The sequence below is a fragment of the Pectinophora gossypiella genome, chromosome 8 (genome assembly GCF_024362695.1).
Source record: "Pectinophora gossypiella chromosome 8, ilPecGoss1.1, whole genome shotgun sequence".
Taxonomy (NCBI): domain Eukaryota; kingdom Metazoa; phylum Arthropoda; class Insecta; order Lepidoptera; family Gelechiidae; genus Pectinophora; species Pectinophora gossypiella.
Genome location: NC_065411.1, coordinates 8,971,477 through 8,994,241, shown reverse-complemented (window position 1 = coordinate 8,994,241; position 22,765 = coordinate 8,971,477). Strand labels below are relative to the sequence as shown.

General features: G+C 38.4%; 2 protein-coding genes across 2 annotated transcripts; both read left to right on the top strand.

Annotated features, from left to right (window-relative positions):
* Positions 1 to 583: 583 nt before the first annotated feature.
* Positions 584 to 2,644, top strand: LOC126368710 (sucrose-6-phosphate hydrolase-like). Its single transcript, XM_050012842.1, has one exon. The coding sequence runs from the start codon at positions 586 to 588 to the stop codon at positions 2,233 to 2,235; it is 1,650 nt and encodes a 549-aa protein (XP_049868799.1). The 5' UTR covers positions 584 to 585; the 3' UTR covers positions 2,236 to 2,644.
* Positions 2,645 to 3,644: 1,000 nt separating this feature from the next.
* LOC126368734 (glutaminyl-peptide cyclotransferase-like) lies at positions 3,645 to 22,252 on the top strand. Its single transcript, XM_050012872.1, has 5 exons — positions 3,645 to 3,918; positions 4,368 to 4,698; positions 4,839 to 5,071; positions 16,438 to 16,663; positions 20,541 to 22,252. Exons 1-5 carry the CDS (start codon positions 3,820 to 3,822, stop codon positions 20,690 to 20,692), a joined length of 1,041 nt encoding a protein of 346 aa, XP_049868829.1. The 5' UTR covers positions 3,645 to 3,819; the 3' UTR covers positions 20,693 to 22,252.
* Positions 22,253 to 22,765: the final 513 nt, after the last annotated feature.

Here is a 22,765-nt window from a genome sequence, read left to right as displayed (position 1 = left end):
TGACACGCATTTTAGGGAAAAAAACAATCTTCTTCTATCGTGTGGATTGTGAGGTGGATTACCAACCCCATCAACCCTGTGGTGTCAGGGTTATTACTGAGCCGCCATAGGCCCCAAAGCCCAAACAAATAAACAAACTCATCGATTTCGACAAAATTGATTGAATCGATCGATAATTTTATTACGTTGCGCGTGTCAGCCCTGCAGATATCTTAGGACGAATATAGCGAGTAGCTACCGGTTTTCCTATTGATACCTCTTATTGTATTACTTCTATTCCGTCTGTATTGCTATGTCAGTAGTGATTTGGTCAATGGCATGGGTGAGTTTAGTGCGGTTATAAGTGCTAACGTGTATGCATTAGAGCATTTGTTTACAAAAATCGCTTGTAACTTACGCGAAATGACGATACCTATTAGATCAGCTCGTGATCCCAAAAAATATAACGTAATTGTTTACAATCCAGCCTTTACTAGCGCGAGCATTATCTAAACTAATAGTCTAAACATGCCCATTGTAAAGCGATCACAGAACAAAAGTTTTTCCTTCGGCTAGCAGTCAGTCAGCGGCCGTACTGCAGAGCCGATGGAAGTGCTCACGCTACTCGCGCTGCTCGGGGCAGCCGTCGCGCAGTATCCCGCCGAGGACCCCACATTCGATATCTTCACTGAGAGACGATACTTGACGCGGAAGAAGTATCGTCCGCTCTACCACATCACCTGCCCTATGGGCTGGCTCAACGATCCCGCCGGCTTCGTCAAGTTCCGTCAGCAGTACCATATCTTCTACCAGTACCATCCATACAACGGCGCGTGGGGCCACATGAACTGGGGTCACGCTGTCAGCGACAACCTCGTCGACTGGACTTATTATCCGCCCGCGCTCGTGCCCAAGGAATACTACGAGAAGCACGGCTGCCTCGCAGGCTCCGCGCTCGTGCACAACGACTACCTCACCCTCTTCTACACGGGGAACGTAGTCATCAACAACAAGACGCATCAGAACCAAAATGTTGCGATCAGCTCTGACGGGATCGTATTTCAGAAGTATCTCTACAATCCGATTATAAAAGCATCGCCGTACGGTAACGACGGAGAGTTTCGAAATCCAAAAGTGTGGAGGTTTCGAAACTCGTGGTACATGTTGGTGGGTGTGATGTCGCGGCAACAACAGGGGCAGCTGCTGCTGTACTCCTCGCCGGATATGTTCCATTGGAAACTGAACGGAACGGTAGCACAATCCTACGGAGACATGGGTTACGTGTGGGAGAACCCGGAGTTCTTCGAGATCGACGGGCAGCACGTGCTTATATTCTGCGCGCGAGGTGTCCAAACAGACGGATATCGGTTCCGAAATTTGTACCAAACGGGATATTTAGTTGGAACGTTCGATTATTTAAGTGGGCAGTTTGATGATGAGTTTGAAGTGTCGACGGCTACGTTCAATGAGCTGGATTATGGTCACGATTTTTATGCTCCCCAGACACTTCTAGATGACGATGGGAGACGGCTATTGGTTGGATGGCTTGGCATGTGGGAGAGCAGCTTCGAAGAGTCCAAAGAAGGTTGGGCGAGTATGCTTACGTTAACTCGCGAGCTGAAATTATCTTCTCGAGGTCACCTTCTTATGACGCCTGTCATAGAAGCGATGGAACTTCGATCAGAGATTTTGGAAGACGCATGGTATTCTCCAGGGGAAGCTTTCTACGCGGGCAGTAAAGCCTTCGAACTGATAGTGAATTCTACAGCGGGCGCGAACGACGCATCGATTATTTTCGAGTGGAACGGCGAGAGGAGATATGTGGTGGAGTATAGTGCTAAGAGAGGGTATGTGAGTGTGAACCGCGGAGGTGAGGACGGAATGCGGCGGGCAGACTGGGCACCGCCCTCCGACCTCGTCCACTGGCGCATCTACGTGGACTTTAGCTCTATAGAGGTCTTCTGCGGCGGAGGAGAAGTAGTATTTTCCAGTCGTATTTACCCTCGTCGAGCGATCCGCGTGAGGATCGGCGGCGATACTCAACTACATGTGGTCCAGTACCGGCTCCGGCGAAGTATCAGCTACGACACACGAATTCGAAAAAATCTCCCCTTCCCCAGCGTCATACAGCCCCACCAGGTGCAAGACATGGGAGGATTAAATCGAAAGAAGAGATTTCGAAACACAAGGTCACATAAAACCACGAGAACAGACGCTACGACGGAAAAAGCACCAATGTCATTTTCACTTGTTTAGGTACACATTAGTTTAGTTTTAGATATATTTCCACATTCTCATAAATGATACTGTAGATAAGTTGAATAGGCAATGTTATTTGTTACAATACCTATTCAGCGACTCTGAATGGCGCAAGTATGTCTTCCAAAATTGTTTTCTCGCAAAATACCTACCTAGCTTTATAATTTCAAAGGAGATAGCAAAATCGTTTGACGCTATTTGAGACAAGGGATCCTTATTTATTTTTTAACCTTCGACGCCCACACAAGCGAGCAGCGGGCGGGAAATATATTAGAATCACATTAGAAAGTAACCCTCGACTGTAAGATAAATCGAAGCTGTGATACTTGCTCTCCCTTTTTCAACTCAAATAGTGTGCTGTAAAGTTCAAATTAGTATTAAACCTCGAACAAGCTTGCTGCGAATACGTCACGTAACTTATGACGTCACGGAATCATGTCAAAGATCAAAATATAGAAAGACTTATAATTTGCTCATCTTTTTTTGGATTCTTTATTATTTGTATGATTGTTAGTTACATATTATAATGCTCATGATCATATTTCGTATTCATATCCTTCGTGATGGGTAACGAAAATGACTGTAGAAATCAGAACATTGCGGCAACCATTATCTTGAATGTTGATGCCATTTGTACTCAATAAATTAATTGACTAATCCATATCTGTATTATTTAATTTGTTTTAAATAATTAAGTTTGAAGTAAATATTAAAAACATTACTTAAAGTACATGTATAAATAACAATTTAGTATTATTTCTAGTGTTCTTACTATCTGTGATTGCCTAGCTCTAGCTAATACCTTGAGGATGTAGGTACCGACTACGTTCACTACGTCTTTTTGACTGTCTGTAGTGTCTGATTTATTCTACGTCTACGTCACCTACGTATAACAGTGTTGTCATACATAAGAAAATACCCTTTAATTTGTTTTTTGCACAAATGATATAAGGAATAACTGGAATGAGATTGGGTCAGACATGTTTGTTGTATGCAAAGCCACTGGTAAAGGCGTGGTGGCAGGCTCCAAACAATGGAAACGAAAAGGAGAGGCCTATGCCCAGGAGCGGCTCTGTGGGATCTTATAGATTAGATTGGATTCTTTTTTTATCTTAATATTTGACAGATCTCACATTTCCGCCGAGTTACAGAATAGGTCAACTGTGCACTTTTCTATGACCGGCACGGAATGATGAAAAAGAACGTCCTAAGTATTTGTTTCAATTCCTGACCATGCATGGAACGTTTTTAATGAAAAAGAAGGCACGTAGTCTAATTAAATTTATTTGAATTCTTAACTTTCCTGTTTTAACAATAATTATTCATATCCCTAGACTATGGACGGTAAACTTGAGTTTGAGTATGGTATCCCTACAAATGTCAAACTTGTCAAAGTGACAGTACAGTAATACACAAGATTCTCGTAGGAGGAGGAGGTAAAAGTTGGGGTCAGACGAGAGGCTGCGAAGGCTGAATGAAGTTGTACGTTTAAGAGTTGTGTCCCTCATAACATACCTCGCGAGTGACAGTGCTTTCACAACATATGTTACGTGGTTACTAAAAATATTCATATAAAAAACAATGAATACCATGGCGAGAGGGCTCGTGACTGTTACCGTTCTACTTCTCAGCTGCGTCTTCGTAAACACTGACAAAACATTGAAATTTTACCAGGAAAAGGTAAGTTGTTAATGTAAAGTTCTTTGAAAACAAATTGTCCGACTCTTAAGCCTTATATATCAGACAAAGTCCCCAAACTGATTTGATAGTGAAGGTCAGAAGTTTACAGTAACGTGACCTATTAGTAGGTACATTATTTTTTAAGCAATTTTAAAACTACTTAGTTCGCTTTAAAAATTTAAAAAAGCTGATGATTTGTGACACCAATTTGCAGTTTCTTATCAGACTCTTCTAGTGTTTTTCTCACGTTCAAATTAAAACAGGTGTCTTAGGAAATAAATAAATAAATAAATAAAATAAATAAAAAGAGTTTATTTCGGACATGTTCCATAGTGGTTAGTAACAAGCAATAAACAACTTAATCTAGTGTTAGTAATATAACGTTAAAAATAAAATAACATTTACACACGACACGGCTCGACAATTAACATAATCATTTTCTTTTTCAGAATTACCACGATGCTCAAGAACTAACAGATAATGATGTAAAGAACTTGTCAAAATTATCAGACCTCAAAAATTTTCAGACAATATTAGATGAAATTCTGATACCTAGAGTAGTAGGGACACCAAACCATGAAAAAGTGGGCAATTATATTGTAAATCAGATGAGAGGTTTTGGATGGGATGTACATGAAGATGTATTCCCTGACCATACACCAGTGTTTGGAACTTTAAACTTTAGAAATATTATAGCTAAGTTGAATCCTGATGCAGACAGATATTTAGTGCTGGCTTGCCATTATGACAGCAAATATACCAGGGAACATGTGTTTGTAGGTAAGTTTTTGATATTATTTCTATTAATATCAGAATAGTAATATTTGTAACATTTAAATATTTTTTTGTTAAATAAAGAATAGAATTCTTCTAAATCAAAATGTAAATAGTTTTTGAAAAAATGTCATATTTTTAATTAGGTGCAACAGACTCTGCAGTGCCGTGTGCCATGATGATAAACTTGGCCAAGGTAATGGCAGCACAACTGGAGCCGCTAAAACAATCACGTTTGAGTCTCATGTTCATCTTCTTTGACGGAGAAGAAGCATTCAGGCAGTGGGGGCCTAAGGACTCTATCTATGGAGCACGACATCTTGCCAGCCAGTGGCATGAGAAGCATTACAAAGATGGTGCTAGTCATTTGCAGAGAATGGTAAGTGCTTACTTTTGACTGTTATCATTCTGTGTTGCCAGTAAACAATAATCATCTGTTAAATTGTCATCCAAGTTGGTCCAGTGTGAAAAAGTTGCAAACAGTTACTTTCGCATTTCGGTATAACTTAAATTTGTTTAAGCACAAAAATGAGAAAAAAAACGGATGCCTGGACTTCGAGTTTCGGCAGAAACTAAACCAGTTAGTTTATATTTCAATTTGTTCTTTACAATCGCATTAACTACAGATGTTTTTGTGTTACGCATGTTACGTTAACTAACGTCTTACTTAACTAGTGGCTTGTACAACAAATATTGTTAGTATTCGATTTTGTCCGACCCTGACCAAATAAGTATCGAAGCATCTAAGGCTCTACGCAAACTATTTACGACGGCGGACTGGATGATAGGCTAGATCATCCTTGTTATTACACCCATTATTATTCAGATCAAAATAAAGAGAAGCAACATAGACAGCAACATAATTCTATTCCATATCTAATCCAAATATCAAGCAACAATTACTTTTGTATATGCCTCTGCCATTACTCTCTCTCTGCCATTATTGAATAATTATGTAAGTACCCGAGCAGTGAGAAAATAGGTAATTATCACGTTAAATCTGTACAACGCTATTTATATTGTGTTTGGGGAACGTAGCCTAGAAAGTCCTTCATTAGTCCGCGATAATATAGAGCGAAAAACACTGCCAGTCCATAAACTCCGCTTCTTTTGTACTTAAGTACAGTCATGAGCAATATAATGTTGTAATAAAAACCCACTTTAGGACTCTGTCGCACTAATATATTTGGCATTTAGTGAGACTTACAGTTCGATTTGTCAAAAAAGTTAATGTGACATGGTACCAAAGTGTATACACTCGTATTATTGCTCGTGACCGTACCTATTTCTACGTTACAAACCCATCTGTTTTTCGAGAAAAATTGTCCTGTGACATTTGTGACAATGACGGAGAGTGATAGTATAGAATAAGAAGTAATACTCCGTATAGAACGGCAACTCTCCGCTCCGCACCAGCGTGTTAGCTAGGTTTACCTCACCCCCTCGAACATAGTTTTTTTTTCTTGAGTTGAATCGTATGGTGTGACTGGTGTGAGACGTCGCGTCATAATGTCAATGTGTAGTGTCTGTGTAAACCGAGGTTGTTTATATGAAGTGTCCGTGGTGTGGTGATAGTATAAGGGTTCCGTTTATCCAGTTAAGACGCGGAATACTAAAAATATTTGAGATAACAAACAAGACAAAATACATTATTCTCGAGTGAAGCCAATCGACGCATGTGTTATTATTATACTTGAGTCATGTGAATCGTTCGAGTGTTCAACGCTCATCAATTCGTCTGATTAAAACGTTTTTAATTGGCTTCTTATAAACGGTGGTGTATGTGCCACTGTTACTAATTATTCTGCATTATTATTTATTCAAAAATATACACTGCTGTTTTACAAAAAAATTGTTTCGCTAAACTACAAAACAGTTTGTTGGCGAGCTTAAACACCCCATACAAATTAAGCAGCTTCTATGTACTTCTTTATCTAGTCTATTCTAATATATATATATATATATATATATATATATATATATATATATATATATATCTCTATTTAAGAGCTGCGCTTTTGTCGGTAGAGTAATCACCACTCCTCTCTTTTTCCCGCCAAAACCTTCACCCCAAACCCAAACCTTCCCCTTCGCCTAATATATATAAAAAGTTAAATTTTGTAAGGTTACAGTTTGTTTAACAAAAAGGCCTTGAATGAAAAATGAAAAAGCAAATAGTGATACCTATTCGGTAAAAATGCAACGATCCCTGTGGTTTACCGGACAGTAATTTCGATGGCCGACTTCACCAACTCTGGTGGCAGAGTCAATTGTATTAACCCGGTAACGGTAGATGTTATGTTATCTGACACTTGCGGTTTACTTAGCTCATACAGACAATCCTATTACATGAATTTTGAATTCGACTACCTACTGCCACTTCATCATCGTAACTACTTACGATGAAAGTAGAAACTAACCCTACGGTTAGTTTCTTGGCGTATCCAATCTAATCAATTTTATTTTGAATCAGATTTTACATCAATTACGTCATGTTGTATTTATCTCTAGAACTTGAGTCATAGATTGTATAACGTCCTGTATGATAACTTCTAAACGCCTAAATTGGATTTCTTTGGAGTTTTCACTAACACAATTGGCTAACGGTTGTAATATCAGGTTGATCTAACAAAAAGATCGGTGAAGCGTGGTTACTAGATCATCCTGCGATGGATGTACTTCTGACTACCCCAATTAGAATATAGTATTGCGTCAGCTGCTTGGATGTTATGCTTGGATTTCTTAATTTGATTCAGAACGTAAAAACTTACCTACACATAACATGAAAGCGTTAGAAAACGTAGCTACCATTTCACATAAAATTAAGCCTATTAAACCGTGCAGTTACGTTATTAATACTTACTACTTATAAGTGTACCTACGTACCTACATTACATCCATGAACGCAAGCATAGAATAAGGAATAATACTCCGTATGGAACGGCAACTCTCCGCTCCGCACCAGCGTCCCAGCTAGGTTTACCTCACCCCCCCTCGAACATAGTTTAGACTTGAATCACATGGTGTCAGACGTCACACACACAGATGCGCGTGTACGATGTCAATGTGTAGTGTCTGTGTAAAACGAGGTTGTTTGTATGAAGTGTCCGGGGTGTGACGCAAGATATGAAAATAAAAAGTTAATAAAATTTGTCAGGAGTGGTTGTTCGTTGTCTTATCTAAACAATGGCCCCGATTCCTCCACCACCATATTTTATTTTAAGTTTTACCCGTCATTTCCTTATTTGCCGAAAAGGAAAGTGACGGGATGATTGACAACTGTTCAAATAGGCATATCGCTCATATATGCAATCCGTTTGACGTACGGTGTGCTGTCAACTAAATTCTATATATTGGCCTATTGGACAATATACAATTTTGGAAAGGTTTTTTTTTTCTGCCATTTTAGGACGTGTGTTTCATAAATTTGAAAATATGCCTGTCGATTACCCATCCCTTTCCTTTTCGGTGGATAAGAAAATGACAGGTACTTATAACTTAAAATAAACTCAGATGGTGTGTTGCGGAATCAGCATCATTAAGCTATTAAGGAATTTAAGAGCGCTAAACTCATGGGTATACATGGGGACTTCCCTTGTACTTGACAACATCTTAATCATCCATCCGCGTTGATGGAATATTCCTTTAACGATTTAATAACGTGTTTAATAGACAGGTCTTCGCTCGTTGTCTTCGCCTGATACTAAACCAGTTTTATTTACATAATATTTAAAAAATAAAATGTTATATTAAATAGTCACGTACCTACAAAAACTACCTATTATATTAGAGGTATTTTCTGATAACATTTATTGCCAAACATATAATTGTGGAAAGAAAATGTCCTCTATTAATTAAATTACACAGTAATACAATGAAATTCCGTGATCTCTGCCTACCCCAACGGGAAATAAGGCGTGAACTTAAATGTATGTACTATTAAAACTACCTTTTCTAATAAAATCTTATTTTGAATTGTTCTAGTCCTATTTATTTTTTATAAAACATTTCTAGAGCCGCTGCCGTTTGAAGCTTGAAACCGGTCTTTGCAATTCTAAACCAATACATGTCTCGTCAAAATGACTGGTGAAGGGCTGGTAACCTTTAGCTATATCTTATCCGAGCATAATACCTATTTCTTAAATAGAAACGAATTATTTTACCACCATTTCTGACGACTTACTGGATGATGTACCAACCTCATCAACCCTGGTGTCAGGGTTACTATTGAGCCGCCAAAGGCGCCTGACATGACTCATATAACGACTACGTACTTACATCAGTAAGCAGTAAGCTGGATCGACGGCTTATACAAATACTCCTTTATTGCACCAAAATAAAAAGAAATAATTGCAAAAAGTCTCTAAACTCAGTACATGGCAAATGTCGGCCTTATTGCTTAAGGCGATTTCTTCTAGACAACCAAATAAAATAGTAATAATATGGCCAAAAAAAATAATAACAAAAAATTATAATATTATATATCTTGTTAATAGTTGTAATATGGGGGTGATTTTATGAAATAAGGATTATTATTAAATGAAGCAGTGCACTGGTCGTCTAGTAACTATCCTGCATAATTACTCAATATTATGCAGAACCTTCGCCACTACATTTACACTCGCGCATGTCTAGTAATCTGATTTATCATAATCGTAATCAAACCTTGTGCCAATACAATTTATTTAATTAATAAAATGTTAAATACAAATGAAAGTAAGTAGTGGAGGGCAGAGCAGGTGACAAAAAAACAGAAAAAAAAAACATAAACAAAAAATAACTGAATAAAAAACAAAACAAATATAAAAACTTAACATAAAAAAAAAAACAAATAAAATATAAATACAACTTGTTTGTTTCAAATCGAAAGCGAAAAGTATGACATAAACACACGTGAGCAAAAAACAAAATTTTATTTGTATTGAGGTTACTAGCAATGCCAGGCCTAATGAAATGGTGATTACAATTGAAAGGCAACAATCCATCCATCCATCTCGACCCCATAGCACTGGCTAATCGTAGCTTGGCTACTTCTAGTATTTGAAACGTAATGAATGGACAGCCGTCAAGGCGTGGGCCGTGCAAATTTAATAACAGGGCGTCCGTAATGAAACACAAATTGGGTCGAAGCCTCGAGGGTGCTCTTCAAAGGACCATCCATTATTACGAACAAGAGCGACGTACAAAGAGATCCTGTTTTCGCTTTGCGTTTCGACTTATTGTATCTTGTTAGTAACTTACGAGTAGGTGCCTATTTGTAGCTGTAGTAAAAGCGCTAACAACAAGCTTTTTTGCTTTGTAATGTGCACGATCATTATCATAAGGACACAATTTAGAATATCATCGCATTAATTTACTTGGTAAACTTTCACAGTCGAAGTTGTGCGGCGTAGTTGACTCCTTAAAACATCCATCTTCGTCCGCTTGAGTTACTTGAGAACTGTGCCCAGCAGTAAGACAACGTAGGTCGTATTTATGATGGAAATCTGCCAAGAATTGGGGTCTTTAACCTTATACTTTTCGCTTTGTTAAGTTCCTATTACACTACACGATTTCAACCCTAACTTAAAATAACTTGGGCGGTCGAAATCGTGTAGTAGAGCCATTGTTGCTATACTAAAGGTTCATCTAAATAAGAACGCAGACGCTACATGTTTATTTTTAGGTATGATAATTGTCTACGTTGAATATAAATTAATTTTAGTTACCTACTCAGACTGTGGTTATCAAATTAAGGGTAAGTAGGTAAGACACGAGACAAAATGGGAATAATGTTATAAATATTCATATTTTGTGTTATTTATTCATTTAGAATTTCACACAGTCGAAATTTAAAAGTTGTATTTTTTATAACTTATGTATTACTTATTCGGAAATATCAACCGTTTTGACTTTCGCGGTCTGGCAAGCAAGTAGGTAAACCTGATGGTCATTGAGGCGTATAACTAATGGTCAGGTCACAGGCCGTAGTTGGAAGCTTCTTAAAAAGTTCTTCGATTTGATAATTCTGCTTTATGACGTGTTTTAAGTACCTACGGGGGGTTAAAAAGGCCACATCGAAGCAATTCATCTAAAAAATCAATTGCTATTTGACATTTGTGTGCATTGCAATATTGCTTTGATGTGGCCTTTTTAATCCCCCTGTAGACTTTCTTGAACTACGGTAATTTCTTGGCTAGACATGTACCTGTCTAAAGAGCGCTGAGAGAACGCGTCCGTTATAACTTTGTTAGTAAAAAGTTCTATCATTAATAAGCGCACTTTAGGTGACATTCTATCCAGTATTAGCTAGAGACGCATTTCGGAAGGCGTCAGTGCTCATTAAATCGCCTGAACCACTTTAATTCTGGCTTAGTTCATCAGACCTATTGATATTTTTTTTATTGCAAAGAAATTCATGAACATAATACCTTAAACGCTATGAAGCATTGTTAAACCCGACATGGGTTTATCTCAACGCAAAATATAATCTAAACATCAATTAGCATATCATTTAGTGATGTAAGTACATAGTCGTTACATGAGCCATGTCAGGGGCCTATGGTGGGTCAATAATAAATAACTCTGACACCAGGGTTGATGATATTGGTCATCTACCTCACAACTCACACGATAGAAGAAGATTAGGTCTTTTGACTATGTACTTCTGTTCTGACTCGTTTCATCCAAACAAGAAATACAAACTTGAGTTTAGTAAGAAAGTGTGGTGACAACACCAGCAATACATACACCATATAAAATTACGCATGTGTATATAGGTAGATAGCAAATTAATTAAGTCGAAAATCGAATGTGAAATGAACCAGCATGTTTGGATTGTGCTCTGGGAATTTCCGACGGTTTTCCTGTTACACAGACGCGAGGGCAAGGGGTTATAACCAAAAGAGATTACACAAGTATTCTAAAGCACATATTCATTATGTAGATAGGTATTAAATGTCACTTTTTTATAATAATTATAGATTTGTTAGCTTGGAGGATATGCGTCACACTCCGGTCCGCTGGAAGTCAGTATGGCTCTACGGAGTCACATTTATTAGCGTAGGAAACTTATCGCCTCTTTTTTGTTTCTTTGTGACTTACTGTTTTGCCAAAGTCTATGTATTTATTTAGTTTATTGTATTGAAGTCTATGTAGCGAACACTTTCTGCCGCGCTATTGCTAAGCTTTTGCTTTCAGTATGATAGTTTGAGGTAAATGTTAAGCCGAAATTACGGAATGTGTAATTTTGTCATGGTTTTTATAAATTTTCCTCCGATGTTCACTACTTGGCCAAGAGAAATCGTCATTTTCTGTTGTGTGACTTAGCCATATTAAACAGTAAAGTATATTGAATTGAAAACAAACAAAATGAACGAGTCTTGATTGTATTGACTGTAGGTGAGTCGATCCAGAAATCTAGATTGGATCCCGTTTGTTTGGTCAATGCTCGACGTAAACCAGCTGTTATGCTAAGATTTTTTTCTTATCAAAGTAGAGGAACTTATTTAAAGTTGGATACCTTTTTAAATTTTTTACCTTTGATGGGTTTGCTGATGGCTTGCCCGAAGGCATTGACGAGGCCTAAGATGGAGCGAGTTCGTCCAGAAGGTGCCTGTTCACTCTGGCCTTCAAAACACCCGTGAGGAAACCCACATTCCCGACAAATGCATTTTCGGAGGTCTGTGACTTAACCTGTATTGGGGTGGCTTTCCCTTCGCGGGTTGGAAGGTCAGACAGGCAGTCGCTTCTGTAAAAAATCGGACCTGTTAGATCTTCAGGTTAGGTAAGCGGACAACCTGTGGAAAACGGGATAATGCTAGGGAGATACATTATATCCACTATGTCACCTTTATATTAGTTACTTCATGACACTGGCATTTGTGATGTGTCGTTCCCTTAAAAAGGCGCCAAACTTATGTACAAAAAAGAACTTTAGTACCTAACCTTTAGGCAGATAAGACCAGAGCCAGAGGGAACAGCACGTCAATGACTGACGTCCTAGATTTTTTTTATATACGAGGTCAATGCTCCATGATTAGACTAAAAATACATTACACTTATGTGAGGTGAAGTGGTGAAGTAGGTACCCACGTAGTAGTTAGTAGGTAAGATGAACTACGTAGTAGGTACGTAGTTCATCTTGGAACATAGTCGTGAGCTTAGTTTATGTTACATTAAACTTCTAACAAATTTTGAAAGTCTTCTAACTATGCAGGGTCTTATAACTATACGGCCTCTGTGGTCCAGTGGTTGAGCGTTGGACTCACTATCCGGAGGCCCCGGGTTCGAATCCCGGTGGGGACATACATCACAAAATTCACTTTGTGATCCCTAGTTTGGTTAGGATATTACAGGCTGATCACCTGATTGTCCGAAAGTAAAATGATCCGTGCTTCGGAAGGCACGTTAAGCCGTTGGTCCCGGTTACTACTTACTGATGTAAGTAAGTAAGTAGTCGTTACATGAGCCATGTCAGGGGCCTTTGGCGGCTCAATAGTAACCCTGACACCAGGGTTGATGAGGCTAGTATTCCACCTCACAACCCACACGATAAGAAGAAGAAGATACCTGTATCTTCACTAACACCCTGGTGTTAGTGACATAGTAACGAAAATTTCGAGGGATGTGGAAACTGAACATAATTTTAAAAAACACAGACATTTTCATGAATTTTCCGACAGGAAATTCCACTTGATATCAACTCAGAATCATTGTCTGAATCATCCCGTTCAGTATTCGTTCTCTACTACGTGGTGTTGGATACTAGGTTAAAACAATACATATTTCATGAAGTCAGGTACGATGTCGATCCTGTGTTGCTAAGGCGTCGAGACATGTCTACTATGTCTTGTCTACAGGTTTACAATATTCACCTCTATTATTTAGGGGTTAATGTAGTAAAATACTATATTAAAAACTATACAGGGATAATTCCCGGTTGGTGTCACGCATCATATAGATTGTCTTAAGGAGCATCTACGTGTTGGCTTCGATCCCATCCACGCCTTCCAAAAGTACGGGACTCCATAGGCCCGCGATATGGAAATGATATACAAAAAATAATAATAACCTATAGTAAGGTGGCAGCGTGATGGAGTATGCTCCATACCCCCTCCGGTTAATTGAGGGGAGGCCTCTGGCCAGCAGTGGGACGTATATAGGCTGTTTATGTATGTTTTATGTATAGTAAGGTTGCCTGGGCGTCATGCGGCTGTTGATGATGAAGGTTGCTTGGAAGCGTTTGCTGCTTAGCAATAAGGCAATGTGCTCATTCTGTTTCTCTTTTGTTTTCTATTTCCTTTGTGAGAAATAAAGTATTTATTATGCTATTAAGTCAATGTAATCTTATGAGTACAAGTCAATGCTTTCGTAGTGGTCATAATTCTGAACAACTTTAGCCAAGAACATACATACTTACATGAGATCACACCTAATTCCCATCGTGGTAGGCAGAACTCTTGTTACAAGTACAAACTACGTATAGAATTAGTCTTCAAACTCCAGCTGTAAAGTACATTACTGGTATTTGTAACTTTGCCCACCCCAAAAGAAGTATAGGCGTGAGCTTAAATGTGAATGCGTTGGTTATACATTCAGCTGTAGTAATTGCAACTGTGATTGGCGGTAAATAGGTACCAAATTCCTTATCAAGGTTTTATCAGTGTCTCATTTAGCCTTATCATTCCTATCGGTGAATGAGAAAGACGTTATTATGGCCATTTGTTACATTTCGTGAAAGTAAATCTGTGTATAAGGCCATTATTTTATTGCCCGACTTCGGCGAAGCAAAAAGGAGGGTTATGTAATAGAATCAGGAATCACTTTGTGTTTGAACGCTATGACCGCCGATTTTTTGTTACCTCCACCAACCCGCATTGGAGCAGCGTGGTGGAGTATGTTCCATACCCTCTCCGGTTGATTGTGGGGAGGCATGTGCCCAGCAGTGGGACGTATAAGTATAGGCTGTTTATGTTATGATATGGTAGTGTGTTGGGTATCAAATGAAATTTGATCCAAAATGCAACATACATACCTACCTACTTATTTACGTGTTTCGCTATGATGTACTGTACTGAACTTACTAGTATCTGTATCTACACACGTATACCTACCTAGTATAAATGGTCTATTATTTAAGTAAAAAGAATGCACGTTTTTTATCACTATTATGAAACGTACACAAATACTCGTATAATATTTATCTAAGTACACAAAGAAATTGATGCTACCTACTTACACTTTAATATCTGTTTGGTAAGCTAAAATCCGTAACAACCCTGTTTAAAGAACGCGTAATTAATATATGGTCACAGGTTCAAATCCCGGGACAGGCTCTGAACAACTAAATTCGATGGGTTTGAATTTATATTTGGATCAGAAATAATTGATTTTTTTTTTACCTTTGATGGGTTTGCTCTTGGCCCCAGACATGCCCGAAGGCATTGACGAGGCCTAAGATGGAGCTCGCCCAGAAGGTGCCTGTACACTCTGCCCTTGAAAGCATCCGGGTTATATGCATTCGGAAATACAGAAGACGGCAGAGAATTGCACTCCCTCGTGATATCACGTGGTGTCCAGAATTATGGCAATTTTATTTACGGTTTATGGCAATAGGCTCGACCTCTATTACATGGAACTTTAAACATAGCTGGCGAAGAGTGAATGTATACTTTACACCTCTGCCTACCCCTTTTGGGATTAAGGCGTGATGCTATGCCGGTTCAATCAGTGCGCCAATTACGCGAGCCACATTTAACTTGTGGACCTGCGCTTGGGCGGTCAAAGTTTTAATTAATTTGCGAACGCGCTCAAGAACAAAGTATAAGTAGTGCGAAGTATAGTGAGTGCGAAGTTATATAATACAGTGCGAAATTATAGCCGGTTTCCTATACCCGTGGGATGGGATTTAATAATATCATTGCGTGGGCGTCCCTTCGGAAACTAAGCTTCCGGAATCATTTCCGGATTATTATCATCAATTTTGAATAATAAAATAGCGCATCCTGTAGACGGTAACACGAAAATTTAATTATAGTTTATTTTAAACGGCAAAAAGGACTTCAGGCGCTCGTGTTTTTGAGGTAGTATAATAAAACATGACAATACGGTTAAGAGTCCAACTACCATAGTCTAGCAAGTAAGTAGGTCTACTGATAGATACTACTATACTTAGTGATTGGTCATGTCACGTACGTCTCATTATTTCATTGTGCGAGTGCTTTTTCGTCTTTTGTTTTAGTAAAATGAAATTTTTGCAGTAGGTATCTGTGACTCTTTCACACCAAAACTACTAAATGATTTTGATGAAATTTGATACAGAGATAGACATGTGGGAAGAACAGGATATTTTTTATATTATATTGGGGTGGGATAAATATGCCACACGCGATAACCGAAACCAATGATGGCATAAAATGACAGATTATCAAAAATTTTGGTCCCATGTCACACTAACTCTTTTGATAAATTTAACTGTAAGACTCACTAAATTTCAAATATCTTATTGCGACAGGGTTCTAAAGTGGCTATATGATTTTGCTCGTGACTACCTATGATCCTACCTATACCAATAAAGGTAACATAAGTTCACGGCTCAGAGGTATATCCATTGCAAGATGAACTTAAGTACCTTTCTGTTAGACCAACGTGATAGGCGGTGATCGTATCGCCGTCTATAATGGTCGAGACAACTGTGTTCTTGAAAACCAGTGTTCCTTTAGTATTTTTATTTTGTTTATATACTATTTTTTCCCCTTTAAACAGGACGTCCTGGTGCTCCTGGATCTTCTGGGGGCTCCGGACCCGGTGTTCTACAGCTACTTCCAAGCCACGGAGAAGTGGTACGTGCGGCTGGCTGCCGCCGAGCAGCGGTTGGCGGAGCTCAACCAACTTCAAGCTTACACCAAGGGGAAAGCTGAGCAGACCTACTTCAGGCTCAGGAGCTCCGGAGCCTTCATCGAGGATGACCACATACCGTTCCTGAGGAGAAGTGAGTGTTCTTTTTGTCACTCTGTTAGATAGAACAGAACCGATCGGTAGTTGAATAATTATTTCAGATACAATCCCCTCAGACCATGCCGTGAGCCTAGGTTTGCATCCAACTAGGCACCTCAGGCCTGTTGTCTTAAATTTTGTTCCGGATGACAGCCCTCAGCGCTCCTCATTTGTCTGGCTAAGTAGCCAATGCCATCGACAATAAATCACGGCAGAAATAAAACTGAGCGACCTCACTTACTCACTTATATACTGGCTGATGATGACTGGCTGTCGTATACTTAAATTTAAAAAAAAAACACGTTCATCGCTTGTTTATTTTTTATTGGTATTACTTAAGGTGCTGAGGTTGGCTTTTTCGGCGGGAAACGGGAACGGGACAGTTGCTTTCTTCATTGAGTAATCTAAATAATTAATACGAAGTGGTGTTTTGTGGTTAATGATCGCATTAAGTTAGTCGGAAGACATTCGCGAGTGTTATTATATTGGAGTATTCAATGAACAAAGTGTATCTGCCTATTTTCGCTTCGTGCCGGGAAGCCGCTTCATAACTCAAAAGTTTATGCGGACTTTTGAGTTAATTCGTTTGGGGTTCGGAGTAGGAGTCTACTCCTACGGGTGGGGGCTTAGGTTTCATCATCATCACCTTTCATCATTTCATTAATCATCAAGAAAAAAATACGTCAGACATGGCTGTATGGGCATAGTTCCCTTTGCCTTACCCTTCGGGGAAAACCTAAACAAAAAGGTGCTGAGGTTATAAGAATCTACATACGTATATTTCGTTGCTAAGATTAGATTCTAATCACATGTGAGTTTTTGTGTAGGTACCTAAAATTAATGAACTTTTATCAGTAGATACATTCTAACTAACCTGAGTCACTGATCACAATTCAATTCAATTCTTGATGAATGGCTTCTGTGTCACTGATCACAATATGCAACAACAGTTTTAACTTGAATGTACCAAATACGGAAGGTAAAAAAACCGGCCTTGTCATTCTCAAGTGATTGGGTTTACGTGACCAATGTGACTGCTCGCAGCATGATTTTATGTGATTTGTATTCAACAGATAGTAGATAGCGCTGTTTCAGCGCGTGCTATGACTAAGATTGTAATTCTTATAGAAGTTTAAACACAACAGGTTCTAGAGGTATGATGTGTATTTTACGCATACACCGCGCCTATTTCCCACCGGGGTAAACAGATGAAGGATAATATGGTTACGAAAGCAGTATACAAAGCAAAGGTTGGTGGTAGGGCTTTCAGAGGAAGACCTAGAAGGACGTACATTGACCAAATTGAAGATGTCCTTAGAAAAGGTTTAGCAAGATCTACTCTGAATCAGCGTGCGTGTATGAAACGATTGTTGAATGTGAAGGAAGCAAGAGAACTGTGTCAGGGTCGAAGCAAATGGAATTCCAAAGTCTCTGCTTACCCCGGTGGAATTTTATACAGTTTATTTTAATTATGGAGCTAATATGCTCCATAACCGAAAAAAAAAATAAAAAGAATAAAAACGTGGCTTCTTGAGAAGCAATTTTACGATTTTTCATTTTTTAATTGATTATTTCTAATTTGTAAGTGTATTATAATAATTTTAATTTATATGGAATGATATTCGATTACGATTATTATTACTTGATGATTTTATATTTAATTGATATTGTATTGATATTGTTTGTCTTATTCATGTCGATTCATTACGTACGTTTAACGTACCTACTCTGAATTATTGTATTTACTTAATTAATGACTTGTAATAGTATATTACCAATAAAATTTTCATTTTCATTTTCATTAACCACTCCGTTTGGTCGGTGTAGGTATAGGCTGTTTATGATATTTAATGTTAAAAGTATGAATCCGTAGATTTGTGTTTTAAATATAGAACTATGCCTGAAAGAGATAAGAAAATTAGAATATACTTACCATGCTTCATATCATCACACGCTTTCGAACGAGGTGTATGTAGGTGTCTAGGCAGAGTTCGACACGTCTACATGGCTGCTCTTCTCAGATGAGATGCCCATAGTAAGAGGCAAACCATAACAAACGTATCGAGTGGCTGTAAGTTTTAGGTTTTTGTTTCGCAAAGGGGATTAAGAGTGTGTGTTAGTGCAGCAATTCCCAAAGTGGGTTCCGTGGAACGTAGAAGTTCCGTAGAAAAGTCACCAGGCTTCGCCATTTCATTCTTTGCATTAAAAGTTAAAGTGACGAATACCTAAAGAATGTTTCTTATAAAAAAACAATGTTCTTTTTTAAGTTCCAGACCTAAAGTGTCTTTAATTTGTAATCATTTGATATGGAGTGTCTTATTGTAAAAACGTATATTGCCCCTTAAAAGATTTAGTGATCTTTTGTAATCGACTGACTTGTAAAGCAAGTTTATTTTTAATCCGGGTATTAACAATGTGCCGATCGCAATTTGTTTCAAATAATTCTATATGTTTTTTTACTATATTAAGTTGTGAAGGGTATAGAATAGGTGTTCCGTTCTCTAATAAGTTTGGGAACCTCTGTGTTAGTGTAAGTATAGAGAAGGTCGAAGTTGGCAAGGACGGCTGTAGTCCATATTACAAAAGAACACTTACACTCCCATATGCAGCTGCTGTAGACAAACACTCGTACTCTAGAAAGATAATGAATGATGCGCGTGCCAGGACTGATAAAAAGTATTATGCAATTTCAAGTTGGGTGTCGTTGAGTTTGTTTGTAAAGTTGTGTTGTAAATTAATGCAACAACATGCTGTCGAGTAAGAATATTCTTAGTCAGTTCTGTCTTTTGCCATTTAACTTGCTAGTTGAAACAATTCGCTAATTAGCATGAGATATTTTGGTAGGTGTCGTGATAACAAGCAGCTGAATGCATTTTTCTTTACTTTTGTAGCAAAGAATATATTTATTAATGTTTTATATATTAATAGGGTATTTGACTGCGTCAAAGATAAATCATAAAATGCAAATCTAAATATAGAAGCCAGTCTTTGATGACCAAAAATCAGTCTCGTTTTACTTTTCGACTTATTTTCGATTTTTATTTATGAATTTAGTAACAATGAGCAGGTACGACAGACGTTTGATCGCTTTCATTGATGACGTCACAGGATAGTATTTTCATACAAACTCCGAAGAAAACTTACGTTTTGACGTTTCGTAAAAAGTATCTGATTTGACTAGATTGTCAAGTAGCCTATTATTCATTTTGGCATAATCATTAGGTACGCGTACCTATTTAACAACCCACTGCCCGTAATCTGTCAGGTTCATTAATCCCGCGCGAATCTGACACGTTTCATATGTATATATGCAAAATATCTGACTTTGTGACGCTTTTATTCATTTATGGTAATACTGCGCCCACCATGGTGCAAGGTCGGGTGAACCTGAGAGGCAGACTGTGTCAGTAGGTGGGATAACGTAGATCGTATGTATTTACGTCAGGTTACTGTATTGACTTTATATCTATCTATGTATATACTCGGCCTGTATCTACCCACAGCTGAGTAGGCGTCCTCTCTTTCACGCCATACTTTCTTTTCCTGTGTAAGTCTCATCCATTACTTTCCGACGTATTTCGCAATGTCGTCCGACCAGACTGGTGGTCTGCTTCGATATCGTATACCCTGTAGGGCTAACATGCGCAACGTGATAAGATTTTGTCACGGTCTTTTTATCGATTCTGACGATATACTTAATTATGTTGTTTTGTCGATTGGTGCTAATATGTGAACGCAAGTAAGTCATTTCGTCCTGTCTTATTAAAGTCGTACGACCGAATGCCTTTTTAAAATCTAAACCCCATTATATAACTAAAAAATGTGGATATCTCGGCCTTAGGAGTTTATAGAAATGGTTTGTTCTCCTTCAGATGTGGATGTTCTGCATGTGATCCCGACGCCGTTCCCGGACGTGTGGCACACGGCTGGCGACGACATGTCAGCCCTGGACTTCAACACCATCGAGAATCTGAACAAGATCCTGCGCGTGTTTGTCGCCGAATACCTGCACACGAAACCCTAGCGCCGCCGCCGTCACTGGAGGATACTACTCACAGGTCGAAAAGCTAACTATTTTAGCCGTAAATTAGAATTTGTTTAGAAATCTGCGAAGCGACGGCGGTGGAATCTGGGGGGTTCAAAAGGCCACATTGAAGCAATTCATCTAGAAAAACAATATTGATATTTGACATTTGTTGACATTGCGCACTTATTTTTATGCTTTTTTAGATGAACTGCTTCAATGTGGCGTTCTTAACCCCCCCTGGTACCTGCAACAGTCTGTTCCCCCTTTATTACAATCTTGTATTTTTATTTTATAGGCGTGTTCCACCTTGGCCACATCTTTGACCGTGGTGTGGTGATGGTTTAAAGTGAACTTATTTAAAAGTAAATAAAAATCTTCGGATGGCTTGTTAATACCTCGGAGTACCAACTTATAAAGAGCGAAAAGATCCAAAATTTCTGGAGTCTGTTGGACGGAACCAGAATTTTCCATTTTATTCTCTTTTTGCGAACCTTTGGAGTTTGGATGAAAGCATTTGCCAGTCTGCGTTGGAAGTTTTCGCAGATTGAATAGGTTGCGTTTGGCGTTTTGTAATTGGTTATAACAATGCAAACTCGAGAGACATGAAAGTTACCTTTAACGATGCAGGTATGTATGTGTACAGCCTATTTACTAAGTCCTATTCAGCGTTATACAAATACGGTTGCAATGCATATTTTATATATATTAATTGAAAACCAACTGCAACAAAACTTGGGGGCTGTTTTGCAGTTAGCTGTACCTACCTAGGTAATCTAGGCATATTCTAGATACACTTTTATGCTCATGTGAATTCTAGATGCTTTTTGGCCTATGCTATTTATTAAACAGGGTTCTTGTTACTTAAATATTACTAGAAACATTCTTACAGGCCAATTATTACAGTGGTTAAGAAACTGTTGACCTCAGCACCACAACGAATTATCAGGCTAATTATAAAAGTACCTATGTTTCAAAATATAAGTGGACTACACGGGCAGCACAGGTTCTTACAGAGGGTTTTGACCAATAGACGTAGCGAGTGCTACCTACGTGGTATAACGTCACACGACTATTGGTCGAAGCCCTCTATTATAATTCGAGCCGCGAAATCCGTGCCGCTGGCGCTGGTGGCGATTCCGACAGACCGAACATAATTTTAAATTTGGTTCGACAGTTATATGGTTTCTCTTTCATGTACTTAGAATAAGTAAAGGACGGAAATGTATTTTTAGAGTTGTCAAATTAAATTAAAATGAAGTTCGATCCATTATAACTGACACTACTATTTTGTTTTTATATAATTTACGTTTATAATAACGCGAACATTTTCAAACGATTGCCATGGTCATAATTATGTGCTATCCACTGATGGCTAGGTAACAACTTCCTCGCATTCGCCCGGTTGCGGTTGAGTGGAATCGTGATTCCAAACGTTAATTAACAAACGTAGAACCTCTTCCTTTTTGAAGTCGGTTAAAAGGGGCATGCAGCGGTGGCCGCACAAAATTTTTTCGCGTCGTTTCGGAACTTTATTGTTTATTGGTATACATACCCTTTTGACTATATCCCGTCTAATCATTTTAGACAATCTTTTTATTTTATCGTACAAACTATAGTCAATTTACAGAATTAATATTTCCCAATTTATTTTTCCTCGTTCCTCCTTGAGATTTATGCTTGTCTTTGTGTGACTTAATAACAAATTATGTTAGAGGGAATATTTTGCCCGTACATATAACAACATTTGTTAAACAAATATTTTTAATTTCTATTGTTTCATAGCATCACGCCTGTATCCCCAAAGGAGTAGGCAGAGGTGTACAGTATATTATATACTCCCACTTCTCGTTAGCTATGTTTAAGTGTGTGTTGTTTTCTTCTGAAACAGGGGATTTAGTGTACTTTTACGCATAATATCGACAATGCACTTGTGTCAAATTACGCCCAATTACTTTTTAAATAAATTCTTTATGTGCGTGCCCTGCAAGACGCCACTGTGGACATGTTGATTTCGTACACATAAAGTTTTAGCATTTTCATTTTAAATGCATTCAATGAAGGCATAGGAGT

Excerpts from the sequence above, each read along its gene's own strand:
- LOC126368710 (XM_050012842.1), top strand. The coding sequence starts at position 586 with ATGGAAGTGCTCACGCTACTCGCGCTGCTCGGGGCAGCCGTCGCGCAG.
- LOC126368734 (XM_050012872.1), top strand. The coding sequence starts at position 3,820 with ATGAATACCATGGCGAGAGGGCTCGTGACTGTTACCGTTCTACTTCTC. Across the intron at positions 4,699-4,838 it reads CAGGGAACATGTGTTTGTAG|GTGCAACAGACTCTGCAGTG; the intron begins GTAAGTTTTTGA and ends ATTTTTAATTAG. Across the intron at positions 16,664-20,540 it reads CATACCGTTCCTGAGGAGAA|ATGTGGATGTTCTGCATGTG; the intron begins GTGAGTGTTCTT and ends GTTCTCCTTCAG.